Source organism: Anolis carolinensis, chromosome 1 (genome assembly GCF_035594765.1).
Source record: "Anolis carolinensis isolate JA03-04 chromosome 1, rAnoCar3.1.pri, whole genome shotgun sequence".
NCBI lineage: Eukaryota > Metazoa > Chordata > Lepidosauria > Squamata > Dactyloidae > Anolis > Anolis carolinensis.
This window is the reverse complement of record NC_085841.1, coordinates 216964729-216985238: the sequence shown is the minus strand read 5'-3', so window position 1 is coordinate 216985238 and position 20510 is coordinate 216964729. Positions and strand designations below refer to the sequence as shown.

General features: G+C 41.6%; 1 protein-coding gene and 1 long non-coding RNA gene across 12 annotated transcripts in view; one reads left to right on the top strand and one right to left on the bottom strand.

Annotated features, from left to right (window-relative positions):
- The window catches only part of kcnh7 (potassium voltage-gated channel subfamily H member 7), a 471529-nt gene that overhangs the window by 187535 nt on the left and 263484 nt on the right, over nt 1-20510 (bottom strand). For all 11 annotated transcript variants that reach the window (XM_062968035.1, XM_062968072.1, XM_062968118.1 and 8 more), the window contains exon 3: nt 3070-3225. In XM_062968035.1, the coding sequence (XP_062824105.1) occupies nt 3070-3225 (156 nt within the window). The remainder of the gene's footprint in view (nt 1-3069; nt 3226-20510) is intronic.
- LOC134295671 (uncharacterized) lies at nt 509-20275 on the top strand. The gene is made up of 2 exons (XR_010002294.1): nt 509-1562; nt 19921-20275. It is a non-coding gene; the product is annotated as an uncharacterized LOC134295671 (long non-coding RNA).

Below are 20510 nucleotides of genomic sequence, written 5' to 3'. Positions count from 1 at the left end.
TCAGTTCAAGAATACAGATGTTTTACATAAAGATAAAGATGGGGAGAATTCTGAGTAACAGCAGGATTTGAAATTTTCAAAACTCAATCAACTATAGTTTGTATAATAAAATTTCAGTTAATAATGTCTGCTAAAAAAGCTTCTTTTAGCAAAGATTTTAGAGATTCTGCTTGTTATGTTTATAGCGTCTTATGCTTGCCCATCTCCACTTTTAGCCTTTATTCTCTGTCTGCCTAGAGGGTTTTTAGCAGCATTCATAGGTTGTAGAGGTTTTTGAAAGAAGACTGGAGAAGGACAGACATTTACTGTCGGGTTGCAGAACCATGCAATAAACAATACAAACAATGCAATAGACAACACTGGAATCAGAAAAGCAATTCTACACAGCTGACAAAGATAAGCAAAATAGGAGAATATGGACAGAGTAAAATAAGCTTGTCTTAGAAGCCCCCACCCCCTCTGGTATCAGGAAGAAGAAGAAGGAGGAGGAGGAGGAGGAGAAGAAATAATAATAATAATAAGTACCAGAAAAACCGCACTACAAACTAGAGCTGTTTACAAACTAAAACCGCTATCAGGACCTCAAGATTGAACTTCAAAGACTCTGGCAGAAACCAGTGCAGGTGGTCCCGGTGGTGATGGGCACACTGGGTGCCGTGCCAAAAGATCTCAGCCGGCATTTGGAAACAATAGACATTGACAAAATTACGATCTGCCAACTGCAAAAGGCCACCCTACTGGGATCTGCGCGCATCATCCGAAAATACATCACACAGTCCTAAACACTTGGGAAGTGTTCGACTTGTAATTTTGTGATATGAAATCCAGCATGTCTATCTTGTTTGCTGTGTCATACAATAAAATAATAATAAGTAATTTTGGCTCCCAAAGTTGGATATAAGTAAGATATATAGTCATTCCCTGATGCATTATGGAAGATGCCTTTGGGAGGTCTCTAAAAATGTCCCTGTGTACTTATGCAAGGCTTGCCTGGTCTTGTTATTTAATTTCACAATTACAGTAGAGTCTCGTTTATCCAACATAAACATTGGATAAGCAAAAATGTTGGATAATAAGGAGGGATTAAGGAAAAGCCCATTATACATCAAATTATGTTATGATTTAACAAATTAAGCACCAAAATATTATGTTTTACAACAAATCGACAGAAAAAGCAGTTCAATACATGGTAGCGTAATGTAGTAATTCCTTACGAAAAACATCGCAATGTATTGAAAACATTGACTACAAAACATTGACTACTAAAAGGCAGACTGCGTTGGATAATATAGAATGTTGGACGAATGAAGGTTGGATAAGCGAGACTCTACTGTAGTTAGCTATGGGGAAACAAATTGACTATCTCTTATTTTCTGTTTGTGGTGTAGGACCCTATTCTTACTCTTTCCATGCTGTTTCTATCTCCAGACCCAATACTTTTGCTGAAGAAATGATGGCAAGGAACACATCTACTTCTTCAAATATGAGCTACACCTGCATGTTATCCCAGCAGTCTTACAGACAGTTCAAGATACAACCTGTTGGAATCATCACAGCGCATGGTAAAATGACAGCAAGGAATGTGTGGCCCTCTGTATTTTACTGAAATGTAGATACCATTAAATGTAGCCAACACAGATGATGGGGGCTGCAATAGAACAGCATCTTGGAGGCCAGAGTTTTCCCATGCCTGTGGTAGTATCTTGCACTTTCTTCCGTATGATTGTACCCTGTTTCCCCGAAAATAAGACAGTGCCTAATATTAATTTTGGCTCCCAAAGATGTCTTATTTTTTCATGAAGAAGAATTCACATTTATTGTTGAACAAAAAAAAAGGAACATTTATTAAATACTGCACAGTAGTTGTCAACACAAACCAGCATGACCAGACAAACTGTGAATCCTATCAAGAATTTCTTGTTACTGCCATTATTTCCATGTTCAAAAATCAATGGTACGTACATTTACTGATCCTGATGCTCTGGTGTTCTGTTCAGAGGACATGCTTGCAAGTAGAAACTTTGCTAGGTCTTACTTTTAGGGGAGGCCTTATATTTAGCAATTCAGCAAAACCTCTACTAGGTCTTATTTTCACTGGATGTCTTATTTTCGTGGAGACAGGGTATCTAAATGCAGACTACACTTGTCAAACAAGTAGTACTTGTTGTACTGAACAAGTAGTACTTGTTGTCCTAGTCATTTTAACGCCAATTTGTAATATGTTTTATTGATTTTATGATCCATCTTTTATTTTTGTAATGTGCTGTTTTTATGTGAACTGATATTGTCATTGTCTGATATGTTGATTTTGCCTGTATTTTTTGTGTTTATGACACTTGTGTGTGCTTCTGTAAGCTATCCCGAGTCCTTTTTAGGATATGGTGGGGGATATAAATGAAGTATTATTATTAATAATAATATTAATATTATTATTGTAACATCAACAATGTCTCCATCTTTTAGTTTACTTACTATCTTGTAATACCAGAAAACTCAAAAGTTTGTTTGGGGAACTATGAGTTGCTTTAATAGAGGTGTTATTGTAATATGGATTTTGAGGTTTTCCAGGGAACACATTAGAGATCAGACTCCTACCGTGTTTCCCCGAAAATAAGCCAGTGTCTTATATTAATTTTTGCTACCAAAGATGCGTTAGGTCTTATTTTCAGGGGATGTCTTACTTTTCCATGAAGAATTCACATTTATCGTTGAAAAAAATGAACATTTATTATATACTGTACAGTAGCTGTCATAACAAACCAGCATAACCAGACAAACTGTGAATTCTATCAAGATTTTGTACATTATTTCCATGTACAACAATCTATGGTATGTACATTGACCAATCCTGCATGCTCTGGTGTTTTGTTTGATGGGCATGTTTCCAAACAAAAACTTTGCTAGGTCTTAATTTTGGGGGAGGCCTTATATTTAGCAACTCAGCAAAACCTCTACTAGGTCTTATTTTCAGGGGATGTCTTATTTTCGGGGAAACAGGGTATAAATTGAACATATCAATATATTCCATTTCCTCTGCCCCGCTTCCACAATAATTAAACATGCACTTACGGTTTGTGACTTTGGCTGCCAGTATCTGGTTAAGTTTCTCTGGACACTCTATATTATCCTCATCCGTTACATATTCAAAGCTAATAATAAACATCATGGCCACTCCGTCTTGATTTTTCACTGGGATGATGTGGGTGTTGCAAATGAAGGTAGACCCTAAAGGAGAAGAAATATAAATAAAGGTTAGTGAGTGAAATCCTTCTCCAGCTCCATCCATATTAGTATGAATATCCATATTAGAATTAATATCCATATTAGTGTTTCACTGAAAGTGGTAAGAATTCTTCTCACTTCTGGCAAATCATGATCTGTATATTAATTTCAAGAAGCGCTCTTACACCACTGCCATTCTAATCTTATGCACAAAGAAGCAAAGCTAAGTGAATTCAATATGAATTATTCCTAAGTAAGTGAGTGTAAAATGGTACCCTATTTTCCCTGGCTGCTTTTTTGTTCACTGGATAGCCTTAAGACACATATAATAGCATCATACTGGGATAATATTCAGAGTCAAACACCCCCTGCAATTCACCATCACCAGTTGAAGCTTAGTATGAAAAATGCCCCACAATTCTCTTAAATGTCAGCAGTATAAAAGTGAAATTTAGGACTAGGCTAAATAGAAAATGCTGCCTCAAAATATACAGCTTTCTATTTAGCTCTCTGTGGTGCTGTCTGTACATCCTTCCCTACGGAACCCATTAATTTTATGTTATATTTTAATCCTTATAGAATCACAGAATCATAGAGTTGAAAGAGACCTCATGGGCCATCCTGTCCAACCCCCTGCCAAGAAGCAGGACATTGCATTCAAAGCACCCCTGACAGATGGCCATCCAGCCTCTGCTTAAAAGCCTCCAAAGAAGGAGCCTCCACCACACTCCAGTGCTGAACAGCTCTCACAGTGAGGAAGTTCTTCCTAATGTTCAGGTGGAATCTCCTTTCCTGAAGTTTAAAGTCATTGTTCCACGTTATAGTCTCCAGAGCAGCAGAAAACAAGCTTGCTCCCTCCTCCCTATGACTTCCCCTCACATACAGTAGAGTCTCACTTATCCAAGCTAAACGGGCAGGCAGAACCTTGGATAAGCGAATATCTTGGATAATAAGGAGGGATTAAAGAAAAGCCTATTAAACATCAAATTAGGTTATGATTTTACAAATTAAGCACCAAAACATCATGTTATATAACAAATTTGACAGAAAAGGTAGTTCAATACGCAGTAACGTTATGTTGTAATTACTGTATTTATGAATTTAGAACCAAAATATCACGATATATTGAAAAAATTGACTACAAAAATGCCTTGGATAAACCAGAACCTTGGATAAGTGAGTCTTGGATAAGTGAGACTCTACTGTATTTATACATGTTAGAATGAATGTTGTCTTTACAGATGACTACTAGTTGGATTAAAAAAGGACGATTGATTGCAAAAAGTCAAGCAGCCAACTCTATTTTTGAGCAGCTTCATAAAAATACTGGTGGGCACAGTCTCAAAAAGGTGCTAAGTCCATATTTATGCCACCATGACTAACTTTTTTGGTAGTTGCCAAAATTCTGTACTACCTATAGGTAAGGTAAAGGTTTTCCTCTGACGTTAAGTCCAGTCGTGACCGACTCTGAGGGTTGGTGCTCATCTCCATTTCTAAGCCGAAGAGCCGGCATTGTCCGTAGACACCTCCAATGTCATGTGGCCAGCATGACTGCATAGAGCGCTGTTACCTTCCCTCCGGAGAGATACCTATTGATCTACTCACATTAGCATGTTTTCGAACTGCTAGGTTGGCAGGAGCTGGGGCTAACAGCAGGCGCTCATTCCGCTCCCAGGATTTGAACCTGGCACCTTTGGTCCGCAAGTTCAGCAGCTCAGCGCTTTAACACACTGTGCCACCAGGGGCCCCTTTAATTCATTTTGTAATAAGTGCAGTAAAAAAGTTACCATCAGACACCCCCCCCCCCCCCCCGGCGATTAGCCCCTGATGGGGCTAACAGCGGGCGCTCATTCCGCTCCCGGGATTTGAACCTGGGACCTTTCAGTCTGCAAAATTCTCCACCAAATTACCTTTCTTTGCTACAGCCACCCATTACTACCATTTCCTGGCTGGTGGAGAGTAGGTAGAGTGGCAGAGAAGCATCTGGTCATGTTTCTACACTTTGATAAACCGCAGTGATCTTATCCTCAGTGGCCCAAGGAAGACTCCTCTGAGGTCCCATCAGATGCCTGTCACAGTGTTCCTTTACTATTCTCCAGGGTTTTTTTTTCTTTTCTTTGGAGGATGGAGGGTAAGAGATGTTTTACAGTTACACAGATTTGGTGCATCTCTTGATCCAAGATTTTTGCTAGCATTGTTGAGCTAATTATTTCCTTTGTTATCAACCTTCTTTTCCTCACCTACTCCAAGAATAATGATTGGATTGAAAGACAGGTTCCTTTTGATATGCCCTGCAGACAGAGAAGGTCTTTTGAAACATCACCAGTTTTAGTCAGAGTATAGGCTTATTAAGGATTTCAGTTCCATCCAGGGACAATGTCCTGTTAATGATCCAATAACAGGCTTACAAACGTGTGTGAGAGAGTGAAAAAGAGAGAGAGAAAGCGAGAGTGAGCCACAAAGCAGTTGGTTGCTCATCATCCAGATAAATATTGTGAGAATGGTTAGATACTGGATTTCTTGTTGTTCATTTCATTTTATTAATTACAATGGCCATATAGGTCAGGTAAAGGTTTTCCCCTGACATCAAGTCCAGTCGTGACCGACTCTGGGGGTTGGTGCTCATCTCCATTTCTAAGCCGAAGAGCCGGCGTTGTCCATAGACACCTCCAAGGTCATGTGGCCGGCATGACTGCATGGAGCACCCTTACCTTCCCGCCCTTACCTATTGATCTACTCACATTAGCATGTTTTCGAACTGCTAGGTTGGCAGGAGCTAGGGCTAACAGTGGGCGCTCATTCCGCTCCCGGGATTTGAACCTGGCACCTTTTGGTCCGCAAGTTCAGCAGCTCAGCGCTTTAATGCACTGTGCCACCAGCACATATTACAGCAATAAAGTAACTATGAAACTTCAGTACATCTATAATGCAAAATCTTAAATCTTTAAATGCATAAAATACCTTCAAATGCTATATCATTAAGCAATAATGGTCATTTTTGACACTAACGTCTTTGTACTTTTTATTTTAGTGCTGTAATAGTAGCCTTTTGTCTTCCTTCCCTGGTTTCTTTTCTTCTTTACAAAAGCTCACCCAATAGCTAGAAACAAGTGAATAATATTACCTTTTATAAAATGCAAGAAAATATTTTACGGATAAACAATTAAGGAAGTGAAAAATACTATTGTATTTCCCATTTCTATTTATGTGTGAAACTGAAAAAAGCTGGTGGAAAGAATATGCATGGTGCTGGAGAAAAGTTGACTGCTAAAATGAAACATAAATGGGTCTTAGAGGAAATCCAAACTGAACTCTCCCTAGAAGCTAAGTTGACCGAACAGAGGCTGTTGTACTTTGGCCAAATCATGAGAAGACACAATTTACATTCACACAGTCACAATTCTTGGTATGCTAAAAGGCAACAGAAAAAGAGGAAGGCCCCATTTCAGATTAAGAGTCATGACAATGGGTCTGTTTAGTCATACTGTCCATTTCCCATGTTTATGTATGATTGTGAAAGCTGAAAAGTGAAGTAAAATGATAGAAAGAAAATCAACTCATTTGAAAGATGGTGCTGCAGAAAATTCGACTGCTAAAATGACTCATAAATGAGTCCTAGAGCAAATCAAGTCTGAACTTTGCCTAGAAGTCAAGATGACTAAACCGAGGCTATCATACTTTGACCATACCATAAGAAGATACAATTCATTCATACACACAAATGTTTGGTAAGGTAGAAGGCAATAAGAAAAGAGGAACACTGCATTTCAGATAGATAGACTCAATACAGAAGGCCAAGACCCTGAGTCTGCAAGACCTGAGAAGAACAGTTTATGATAGAAAGACTGTGTGATGTCTCATTCAAAGTTGGCTTGATTTCAATAAACAAAACAACGTAGAATAACTCCATAAACTAATCTCTATAAATGATTGTGCTGTGCTATAAACGCATATCACCAATTTTCCATGGAGACTACCAATGTTGATATGGGGGGAAAAAAGAGACCGTAGCATATGATCTGCACTTGAAATCATTGAAATGTACTACATAATGCAGGCATGGGAGTTAGAGACTAGCCCAGAGGGGGAGTAAAGGAGAGAATTCCAGGAGAGCAATAAAACAAGCCTTTTATTATCACAGCTGATGATAAGGCAAAACAGCCATAAGTACCCACTTTTGTGGGTCCGTACAATGCAAATGGCCATCGCAAAGCATGTCGTAGCAAACAAAGAATTTTATATCTTGGCCTTATCTAGAATTCACCAAAGGCTGAGGGTCTTCCTCACCTTCCACACCTACTTTGGCACAAGTGATACCAATGACCTAACTTGTTTACTCTGAGCTTTCTTCTCTCTCTGGAACTTCCTGAAGGAAGTCACCAGCCCACAGGAAGGGAGGGGTACAAGCCCTGTGTTGCACATACTACTTTGGTTCATACAAAGTGCTTATATTATCTATATAAAGGCTATATGATTTATGTAGAGGCAAAGCTATGTTAGACAATAGTTTACTATTTTTCTGGCTTGTGGTCCCTACACGGGAACCTCTTCTTTCATCTGTTGTCATGTCCAACCAGTGATTAGAGATAAGCAATACTTGAAGAGCTGTTGTTTTGCTTTTCAGGTCAGGAAGCTGAGTAAACACCTGAGTAAACTTGCTTATAACTTATCTCTACTCAACGAATGGAGAAAACAAGAAAAGGAAAGAATTACAGCTAGTGTTTTGCCAGCATTTTTGGGTCTCTTTCCTAGAACCTTTGCCATATCTCATTCTGAAATATGCTTTATTTCACATCTCATATCTATATCTATAGATAGATAGATACCTACATACACACACACCTTTCTACCCTATTATATAGTCATGTCAAAGCAAATAATTTTTATTTTGTACCTTTACATCAAACTCGCTGGATGCTTCATCAAATGGTTGAAAAGGAAATATCTCAACCATGTTTCCTTACTTTCAAATGTTTCCTTGTACAAGTTGTATTTTAACATGGCCATTAGACTGCTTCTGTAGCAGGAGAGATCCATTCCAATAGTAATGTGATTGTGGTAATAAGCACCAAGAGACAGTTTGGCTCCCAGTTGTACATGGATACATCCGTGAGAGAATTATCTGGCCATAATCACAAGAGGCTGAAACTAATGCAGATGATCTGCAATTTATCCATTCCATTATAGTCATTAATCATTAATGGAGTTCTTTAAACCTGGTTTCACAGTGCCAATGGAAAGAAATTTAAACACACTGGAGAACATGTTTCAAATATACTCTTGTTTTGCTCCAAGCTGACAACTTCCAAATGTGTTGCAAAACAATCACCATCACCTTGAGCCATTGTTGGCCATGTTGTGCTGGGGATAATATACATTTGATAGTTTAAAATATCCAGAGACTGCTGGCTGGTGGAAGGATGCTCTGATCTAATATAGATTCACATGATGTATTTAGTATTTTTCCCCCTTTTGTGTCATATTTATGACACTACAAGTTGTGCATAAAATCCAACAGGCCTTTCTTTTCCAATCTTGCAACTGTGCTTCCGTCCATTTAATAAACCAGTTTATCTGTGACACTTGCCACAGTTTCCATGGGAACAAACAGAAAAACTTTAGTAAACAGAAAATAAGCAATTTAAGAGTCTTCAATTTGTGCTAAAAATAGAAATGCTGCAGGCCACATGCTGAAATTGAGACTGGTTAATCAGAGAATTGGAGAAGGGAGCTAGACAGTGCCGTTGTGTTTTCAGTTAATTAACCCAAATACATATTGACTGTAAAGACTTCAGAATGATATTCCCTGAATCATTGTGGAAAAAACATTGTCACCATGCAGAGAGATGCCCTTACTGTGGATTTTCTAGGCTGTCATGCAAACCAGAGGGATGGAATGTGGAAGAGAAGCACATTTTGAGCACTATGCTGAACCCGTTATTATGGTCTTAGAAACAAAGGACTCTTTTCACCCTCTCTGGGCTTTATTTGAACATAAACTGGGATGTTAGAGCAGAACTCAGAGATGTCCATTCACCTTTTAACCTACTGCTGAATCTGGAGATGGGGGAACTACAACTTCTCCTGCCTTCGAGTAGCCCTCTTCTAGGATCAAACCTCAGGCATACCAAGAGCCTCCCTTAACTTATAACAGGCTACATCAAGGATCCCCAAACTTTTAAAACTGGGGGCCAGTTCACAGTCCCTCAGCCCGTTGGAGGGCCGGACCATAGTTTTTAAAAAAACTATGAACAAATTCCTATGCAGACTGCACATACCTTATTTTGAAGTAAACAAACAAAACGGGAACAAATACAGCCCCAATGTTAATCATCATCATCATCATAAAAATAATAAAGAGGGTTGGAAGAGACCCCTTGGGCCATTTAGTCCAACCCCTTCTGCCTTTGTGCACCAAAAGCACAATAACAACATTGAGGCTGGGTGGCCATCTGTCGGGGGTGCTTTGCTTGTGCTTCACAAATGGGACACTGAAGGAGGAGACAGAAGGCCTGATCCTTGCAGCCCAGGAGCAAGCCATCAGAACAAATGCAATTAATGCCAAGATCAAAAAATCAGCTGATGACCCAAAATGCAGACTGTGCAAGGAAACCGATGAAACCATGGATCATATCCTCAGCTGCTGTAAGAAAATCGCACAGACAGACTACAAACAGAGGCACAACCATGTGGCCCAAATGATCCATTGGAACTTATGCCTCAAGTACCACCTGCCAGCAGCAAAGAACTGGTGGGATCACAAACCTGCAAAAGTATTGGAAAATGAGCATGCAAAGATACTGTGGGACTTCCGAATCCAGACTGACAAAGTTCTGGAACACAACACACCAGACATCACAGTTGTGGAAAAGAAAAAGGTTTGGATCATTGATGTCGCCATCCCAGGTGACAGTCGCATTGACGAAAAACAACAGGAAAAACTCAGCCGCTATCAGGACCTCAAGATTGAACTTCAAAGACTCTGGCAGAAACCAATGCAGGTGGTCCCGGTGGTGATGGGTACACTGGGTGCCATGCCAAAAGATCTCATCCAGCATTTGGAAACAACAGACATTGACAAAATCAAGATCTGCCAACTGCAAAAGGCCACCCTACTGGGATCTGCATGCATCATCCGAAAATACATCACACAGTCCTAGACACTTGGGAAGTGTTCGACTTGTGATTTTGTGATACGAAATCCAGCATATCTATCTTGTTTGCTGTGTGATAGGTAAAGGTAAAGGTTTCCCCTGACGTTAAGTCCAGTCATGTCTGAGTCTGGGGGTTGGTGCTCATCTCCATTTCTAAGCCGAAGAGCCGACGTTGTCCGTAGACACTTCCAAGGTCATGTGGCTGGCATGACTGCATGGAGTGCCGTTACCTTCCCGCCGGAGCGATACCTATTGATCTACTCACATTGGCATGTTTTCGAACTGCTAGGTTGGCAGAAGCTGGAGCTAACAGCGGCTGCTCACGCCGCTCCCGGGGTTTGAACCTGGGACCTTTCGGTTTGCAAATTCAGCAGCTCAGTGCTTAACGCACTTCGCCACCAGGGCTCATTTTGCTGGGTCATAATAATAATAATAATAATAATAATAATAATAATAATAATAATAATAATAAAAGTGGGTAGGAAGAGACCTCTTGAGCCATTTAGTCAAACCAAAAGCACTAGCAAAGCACCCCTTAATAATTAATTATTAATTAAATAATAATTAAAATACCATTATAAACTACCAAAGCTTTGGAAGGCATGGGAGGAGGCGGGAAAAGTGCGCACCTTTCCCTTCTCCCTTGCACCACATGCACCTTCCTCGGCAGAGGAGGTGGGAGCCGCTGCCACGGGGGCCAAATAAATGGCTTCAATGGGCCACATGTGGCTCCCGGGCCTTAGTTTGGAGACCCCTGGGCTAGATTAACCACTTGCACTTAACTACAAAAATAAAGGAAGTGCATATCCATGAAGGACAAAAGGGAACACAGATTGGGGGAAAAGGGGCCTATACAATTTTGTATCTATAGATGTCACTTTAAGAAATAATTGCTATAATTTAAATAGAAATATGGAAACTGTGGATAAGACACTGACCAGGTGTCCCCATCCTAGGTACTAACTCTTGATGAGTAATATCAAGGATCCTGAGTTAGTGTATATCTGTTAACTCAGACTTAGACTGGACACTTGAAACTTTCAAATGGAGTGATGACTTCTGTAAAATAAGACACATGAACAGTGAGTACCATGTTCCGGTCCAGCTTACTTGCCTGAGTGTGTCTCCTGCTATGATCCACCTCACAGTTTAAGATTGTCGGGGGAGGCTCTGCTCTCGATCCCACCACATTCGCAAGTGCGATTGGTGCGGACAAGAGACAGGGCCTTCTCAGTAGTGGCCCCCAGTCTGTGGAACTCCCTCCCTAATGAAATCAGGTTGGCTCCCTCCCTCCTGTCCTTTCGTAAAAAACTTAAAACTTGGTTGTGGGACCAGGCATTTGACCAGCAGACGTAGCGTTCATAGTAAAAATGATCAACTGATAATGGACAGACCTGGATTATGTCTTGAATGGTGCTTTTTAAATGGATGTTTAAATGGATGTTTTAAATTAATGTTTTAATTTGTTTTATATGTTTCTTGGTATCTAATGGTTGCTGATTTTGAGGTCACCCTGAACCCCCCTCCCCCCGGGGGTGAGAAGGACGGGATATAAATGTCTGAAATAAATAAATAAAGTGTGTGGGACAATGAATCCATTCTGGGCTTCATATAGCTTTATGGGAGTTATGGGAGTTTATGGTGGCACAGCAGGTTAAACCACTGAGGTGCTGGACTTACAAACCGAAGGTTTTCGGTGGTTTGAATCTTGAGAGCTGGGTGAGCTCCCACTGTTAGGCCCAGTTTCTGCCAACTTAGCAGTTCAAAAACTTGCAAACGTGAGTAGATCAATAGGTACCGCTCCGGCGGGAAGGTAACGGCACTCCATGCAGTCATGCCGGCCACATGACCTTGGAGGTGTCTACAGACAACGCTGGCTCTTCGGCTTAGAAATGGAGATGAGCACCAACACCCAGAGTCGGACACGACTGGACTCAATGTCGGGGGAAAACTTTAGCTAAGCTTTACCTATGGGAGTTATTTAAGGTTCTGAAACTAGTATTAAGAGTGTTCAGCACTACAAATAGTTCCTTTAAATGTAGTCCAAACAGGAGTTCATGTACTGATTGACTAAGAAAAGAACCAGCAGCGGTCACTTGGCCTGTCAATAATGAGCAGTGAGAGGATGAGGGTCTGCCATTTCAATAATGAAATGAAAGTTGAAATTTGAACACTTGAAAAGACTCAAGAAATTTGATTGAATACTTAATACTTTTCAGCTTGCCTCACAGATGGATAACTGGGACATCTAGATTTTCTTTGGATTGCAGTTCCAACAACACCTCATACTGTTGGCTATGCAAGCTAAGACTGATTGAAGTTATAAAATGAAAATACCTGGAGTGTCCCAGTTGACCATGACTGGCTTAACACCTGCCCTGTAATCTGTTATAGAATCTCAGATATTTTCTTCTGAAACCTCTTAAACCAGCTGTCATTCTGGCATACTTGAAAAATATCCACATTTACAGCTTAACACTTCCTACACTTCCATCTGATGGCTCAGTAATTTTTATTTAATCCAACAAATATGTCTAAATGTGACAGAAGAACAAATGGAGCAGTTCTTGGCAAAACAAAGTAAAGCTGAGACACTGAGGAGTGCCATCATCAGTTCAATTTGCAAGATGAATTTGGATACCAGCATAAACTAGATCTTAGGCTGTTGTCAGACATCACAGGCACACAGTTATCTATGCAGAAGGACTGTTTCATGCCACCACAATTTCAACTATATCCAAACAGTTGCCAAGACTGTGCGTTGGGAGATGTGTGTCTGTCACACAGTCTTTGTTGCTATGTTTCCCAATGTTATGCCACAAAAAACAAATCAGAATTTTGATATGACCTATGGATAAGTTGAGGGTCATTCTAGGGAGAGTGGGTAAATGCCAGTAACACCAGAGAGCACCAGGTGCCCTTGGGTGCCACTGTCATCATTTTTCCCACCCAAGCATTCAAAATGCCCTCAGAGAAGTGCGTGGTTCTTTTTTTGATATATAGTATTAATACTTTCAAATCCCGGGAGCGGAGTGAACGCCAGCTGTTAGCTCCAGCTCCTGTCAACCTAGCAGTTCGAAAACATGCCAATGTGAGTAGATCAATAGGTACCGCTCCGGTGGGAAGGTAACAGCGCTCTATGCAGTCATGTCGGCCACATGACCTTGGAGGTGTCTATGAACAATGCCGGTTCTTCGGCTTAGAAATGGAGATGAGCGCCAACCCCCAGAGTCAGACATGACTGGACTTAACGTCAGGGGAAATCTTTACCTTTTATCGTGGGAGAAAGAACCCTTGTCTGTTTAAAGCAAGTGTGAATGTTGCAGTTAACAAGCTTGAACTAGCATTTGAGTAGCCATGAAGTTTACAAAGCCAATCAGTGAGGGTATCTGCACAGAAGTAGCCTGGCCTTTGTTGCCTGGAGGCATCCCCTATTTGGGTGGTGTCAACTGGCCCTTGATTGCTTGTTGTCTGGAGTTTTCCTGTTTCTGAGTGGTGTTCATTATTTATTGTCTAGATTCTGATTTTTTAAAAATACTGGTAGCCAGATTTTGTTCCTTTTCATGTTTTCCTCCTTTCTGTTGAAATTGTTCATGGGCTTGTGGATTTCAATGGCTTTTCTGTGTAGTCTGACATAATGGTTGTCAGAGTGGTCCAGAATTTCTCTGTTCACAAATAATATTCTGAGTTCAGATTGGTTTATCATGTGCTTTGCTATAGCCGACTTCTCTGGTTGAATTAGTCTGCTCTTTGAGTCATGTCTGGGCATTGCATTTGGTGGTTCCTATGTAAGACTGGATGGTATATGGTAGATTCCAGCAGTGATTATAGGATCCCTCTTATCCTTTGCTGAAGGTAACATTTGTTGAATTTTCTGAAGATGCCAGCCACAGATGCAGGCATAACATTAGGAGAGAATGCTGCTGGAACATGGCTATACAGCCCAAAAAACTGACTTAGAGATTCCTATGGAGATATTCTGTCAGAGGAAAAAGACCATTGTATGTATTTATTTGGAGCCCCAGTGGCAAAGTGTGTTAAAGCACTGAGCTGCTGAACTTGCAGACCGAAAGGTCCCAGGTTCAAATCCCGGGAGCGGAGTGAGCGCCCGCTGTTGCTCCAGCTTCTGCCAACCTAGCAGTTCGAAAACATGCAAATGTGAGTAGATCAATAGGTACCGCTCCGGCGGGAAGGTAAGGGCGCTCCATGCAGTCATGCCGGCCACATGACCTTGGAGGTGTCTACGGACAACGCCGACTCTTCGGCTTAGAAATGGAGATGAGCACCAACCCCCAGAGTCAGACATGACTGGACTTAACATCAGGGGAAACCTTTACCTTTACCTATGTATTTATGGCTTTTCTACTCTTGTCCTCCACCCCTAACCCCAGAAAATGTGGAGGTTTGTTTGAAATTCACAAACCAGATGCCAGCCCCTGCTTTAGGTTGCAACCAAATGCATACTCACTTAGGAATATCTCCAAGTGAATTTTTAGACTTAGGTGGGATTGCAATGTGAATGGGGTCAGCATGTGATCAAGAACAATAACAAAAGGCCTGTTAAATTGAGTGACTAAAACACTTGCCTGTCTGAATTCTCAATCATTCTGAAGTAAAATACACATCAAATGCTTAATTATTAACAAATCTAGTCATTAATAAATGCTCTTTACTATTAATAACAAAGGCAGAAACAAAAAGGCATGATGTACTAAGTGCTGATATAGAGGAAAAAGAGAGAACACAATCCTTGCCAAATGGTCTTACATAATATTTGCTAATAGTTTGGGTTCATTAATGTTAAATGCAGCTGGGTGTCCAACTTAACACCACAGAAGTATATTAAGTGGAATTTAATTCTGGTGCAGAAGTGGGAGAACAACAACAAAATTAAAACCCCAAGAGGGAGAGATGAACAACTTAATGTGGAAACCATATTATTAAAACACTACAAGTTAAAATAGGGTTTGGGGAATTTTTTTATGTAGGACAAATTCAGACTATATACTCTCAGTAATGGTGACTACTGTTGCTCCTTTGGGCAGGGAAGGGAAGTGTACTGTTTTGTGTTAAACCAACATAGCTATTTTTGCTACTCATTGCTTTTCAGAAAAGTTCCCTTTCTGGCCTCTGTCTCATATGCTATTTATATCGTTTTTTCTTAAAATGTGAGTGATTAGGGGTTTGGAGAGATGAGGTGGTCTGATATGATAGTTCTCCCCATGGGAAGGAGGAGGAAAGATACCATATATACTCGAGTATAAGCCAACCCGAATATAAGCCGAGGCACCTGATTTTACCACAAAAAACTGGGGAAACATTGACTCCAGTATAAGCCGAGATACCAATAAAATGACATTAATTGAGGCATCAGTAGTTTAAAGATATTGAGGTGGGAACATCTGACTTGCGTGAGAAACAAAGAGTTGGACATCCTGTGACAGCAACCACTGAGTTTCACAAGCAAAAGGTTGACAGATTGATTCATGACGATGGTCGTATCACTCAGAGAGAAATTTCAAGCATAATCGGCATTTCACAAGAACGTGTGGGTCACATTATTGCTTTGCTTGGCTATCGGAAGATCTGTGCACGATGGGTACCAAGGATGCTGATGCCTGAAATCATCATCATCATCATCATCATCATCATCATCATCATCATCATCATTTAATTACTTATTAATCGCCCTCCATCCACGATGCTCTAAGCGATTTACAAGATAAAATTGTAAAGGATAAAAATACATACATACAAATATTGATAAAAATTAAAATAGATTAAAAGCTCTAGTAAAGAGCCATGTCTTGAGTGCTAGGGTAAAAGGCCCTAACTCACGCATGGCTCTCATATAGGGCGGCAAGGCATTCCAAAAGGCAGGGGCACAAACAGAAAAAGCTCTGCATCTGGTCCCTTCCAAGTGCACTTCTCTAGGACCCGGAACATGAAGTAAGTCTCATTGGGATGGTCGTTGCGACCTCCAATGATGGGAGAAGTAGAGACGGTCCCTAAGGTACGATGGGCCCTGGCCGTAAAGAGTTTTAAAAGTCAGGACTAGCATCTTATATAGACCACGGTAATCAGTTGGAAGCCAATGCAGATGCTGCAGCACTGGTGTTATGTGGCATTTCATGGGTGTTCTTGTGAGTAGCCTGGCTGCCGCATTCTGAACAATACGGAGCTTCCGGGTCGTGGACATCGGAAGGCCAGCATACAGGGCGTTGCAATAGTCCAGCCTAGATGTGACCGTGGCATGGATGACTGTTGCCAGAGCCTCATCAGATAGATAGGGTGCCAGTTGCCTCGCTTGTCGTAGGTGGAAAAAGGCCTGTTTGCTGGCAGCAGCGACCTGAGCTTCCATTGTCAGCTGCGAATCCAGAACGACACCCAGGCTCTTAACGGTGGGCGAAGGAGATAGGGCAGCACCATCGAAGGTGGGAAGAAAGTGGGTCAGACCAGTCAAGTGGCCATGCCAGAGAATCTCAGTCTTCGCCGGGTTCACCTTCAGTCTGCTAGCACGTAGCCAGTTCGACAGAGCCTCCAGACATAAGGTGAAATTGTCTGGTATTGACGTTGCTCCAGGCTCCAAGCGCAGAAGGAGTTGGGTGTCGTCCGCATATTGATAGCAGTCTAGGCCAAAACTCTGAGCCAAACTAGCAAGGGGTCTAACGTAGATGTTGAAGAGAAGAGGGGAGAGAATTGCACCTTGGGGCACCCCACATAGGAGGGGAGATCTGTCAGAGACTTGATCCATATACTCCACGCATTGGCTCTGTTTTCGCAGAAATGAGTTGAACCAATTGAGGGCCTGACCGCGAACTCCGGACATGGCGAGACGGTGAATCATTAGATCGTAGTCAACGGTGTCAAACGCTGCGGTAAGGTCGAGAAGTACCAGTAGCGCTGATCCGCCGCTATCAGACTGGCGACGAAGTTCATCTGTAATGGGAACCAGGACTGTCTCTGTCCCATGGCCAGGGCGGAAGCCTGACTGGAAAGGGTCCAGGCCGGCTGTATCATCCAGAAATTGTTGCAATTGTCCCAGCACAGCCCGCTCTATCATCTTACCCAAGAATGGGAGGTTGGAGACAGGACGATAGTTGGCAAGGGTCATGGGATCCAAGCTAGGCTTCTTTAGCAAGGGACGAACCCTTGCCTCTTTTAGGTTGTCCGGGAAGACCCCCTGTTCAAGAGAGCCATTGATGATATTACTCAACGGATCGAGTAGACCTTCCAGGCAGCTCTTCACCAGCCAGGAGGGGCACGGATCAAGGGAACAGGTGGTTGGTTTTGCAACAGCTAGGATTCTAGCGACATCTTCCTTGTCTTCCGGAGTAAATCGGTCAAAGATAGGCCCACTAAGTGGCCACAAAGTCTCAAGCTCACTTAAGGTATCAACTGTAGGAGGCAGTACCTGCCGAAGAATGGCGATTTTATCAGTGAAAAACTTCTGGAATGCCTCTGCTGTAAGAGCCGTGGTTGCTGGGTTTTGGACTAAGGGAGCCGGACTGGTCAAAGCACGAACGATTTTGAATACTTGAGCTGGGCGCGATCTAGCAGAGGCTATTAAGGAGGAATTGTAAGATTTTTTAGCATCCTTGACGGCTGATTTGTAGGACCTGTGAAAAGCCTTGAAAGCGGACAGTGACACCTTGTCGGGTTTCCGTCGCCACCGATGTTCCAGCCGCTTTCGTGCTTGCTTCATCGTCCGTAGCTCATTAGTGTACCGGGGGAGCGATTCCGGTGAGGGCGAAGGAGGCGTCTGGGGGCAATCTCATCCAAGGCAGCCAACAAACTGACGTTCCAGATGTTGACTAGCTCATTGAGAGTGACGCACGCAGTTCCCAGGCCCTTAAGGGCATTCAAGAACCTAGCAGGTTCCATGAGTCTCCTAGACCGAGCAAAGATTGGTGTGGCAGGATGGGGAGGAGGAGATGGAATCTCAATCCGGGCCTTCAGGACAGCGTGATCAGACCAGGGAACATCAATTACCGCAGATAGAGATGTTTGTACTCCGATATTAAAAATCAGCACATGAAATGAAAGCACATGGACTTGAAATTTGCCAGGAACTCCTCTCGCGTTATGAGAATGAAGATGACACCTTTCTTCTTTGTGGTGACACCTTCTGCTGTCAAGAATTCAATGACTGCACGTTGCTTAAGTCGCATTGACCAACTGTCTGCACAGGGTTCCATACTTTGCACTTTAACAACACAACCGTTCAATGCTAAGGCTTCCTGCCAAATGGAACTGTACAGGAGAGTCTACTGAACAAGTCAGTACCTGCCGCATACCAGTACTGGCATCTGTTGAGGAGTTACGAAGGTGGAGGCATTACTTTTCATTCAACCCTCGTATGAATGTCTAGTGTGATGTACCACTATACCTTGAACCAACTTGATTGGTCAGGTATATATGGAAGCATCCATAAAATTTGTAAGGATATATCCTTAGAACAAATCAATCCTGAACCTTATTTAGAAGCCAAAATGACTAAGCTGAAACTGTCATGCTTTGACTATATTATGAGAAGACATGACTCACTTGAAAAGACAACAATGCTTGGGAAGGGAGAGGAATAACACATCTCGAATTGATGGATTCAATCAAGAAGGTCACAGCCCTGAATCTGCAAGATCTGAGTAGAGCTGCTGAGAGTAGGATGACTTGGATCTCTCTCATTCATTGCCATAGGTTGAAGACAACTTAACATCAGTTGAAAACAAAGCACCACAAAGTGTCATACAAGAGTGGTTAGAACAGTGGCTCTCAACCTGTGGGTTCCCAGATGTTTTGGCCTTCAACTCCCAGAAATCCAAACAGCTGGTAAACTGGCTGGAATTTCTGGGAGTTGTAGGCCAAAACACCTGGGGACCCACAGGTTGAGAACCACTGGGTTAGAGGGTTGTTGTATGTTTTCCGGGCTGTATGGCCATGTTCTAGAAGTATTTTTTCCTGACGTTTCACCCACATCTATGGTAGGCATCCTCAGAGGATGCCTGCCATAGATGTGGGCGAAACGTCAGGAGAAAATACTTCTAGAACATGGCCATACAGCCCGGAAAACATACAACAACCCTGTGATCCCGGCCATGAAAGCCTTCGACAACACACTGGGTTAGAATCTACTGTGGTTTCTGAATAGGCCTGGGCAATTCCCTTTTTCCTTTTTTCCTGCTGCTAAGACCACTACAAAAATTAGCTACTATTATTAACAATTAAATGCATAAACATGGCAAGCTCCTTTTCTACTATTCCATTCCATAAAAAAATTGAGCTCATTTTGTTTAATTTTCCATTCTCCTCTCGTATAAAAGATAAGCTGCAGTTTGATATCATCAGGAGATTTCATTAACACTCTCCCATCTTTATCATCAAGGCTGTTGATTAATATTGATTAAAATGGCTCCCAGGATTTGAGTTTTGCACAAACTTCACGAACAGCTTCTCACAAACAGCTTTCTCTCTATCTTTCCAGTAAACTGCTCCCTATGAAACTTGTTTCATTAATCTCCCCTTTCTTCTCTCTCCAACTTTGCAGTTTCCCAGATGGCACCATATCAACTCTGCTATCAACATACCATGTTATCTGGGTTATCTTCTTAGTCAATTCAGCTTAAATTTCAGTACTTCAGTACTTCGCGGTTCACTTTTCACAGATTCGCTGCCTTCCAGTTTTTCAATAAACTCTAAAAGACTATTATAAATCATAAAAAATTACAATTTACAGCCTAAGAAAGGGAGGAAGGAGAAGCCAAAGGAAGAGAAAAGGAGCCCAAGTGGCAATGGGAGGAAAAGGAGGCGATTTATCAACACAGGATTGGTTGATATAGACTTAACATAATGTATAATTACTAAAACAATGTATAAATATTAAAATAAATATAGTGTCCCTACTTCGTGGATTTTCACTTATTGCGGGTGGTCCTGGAACGTAACCCCAGTGATAAGTGAGGGAACACTGTACTTCTGATGTCTTACACTGGGATGGGCAAAAATGTAGTTCAGAATTCATTTGTAGATACCTCTGAGTTACTTACAGTAGTTTACCAGAGACTTCAGAAGTTTAACTACAAACTGGAGCTTGGCAAAGTTACATTTTAAACAATACTTCCTAGAATCCGTCGGTAA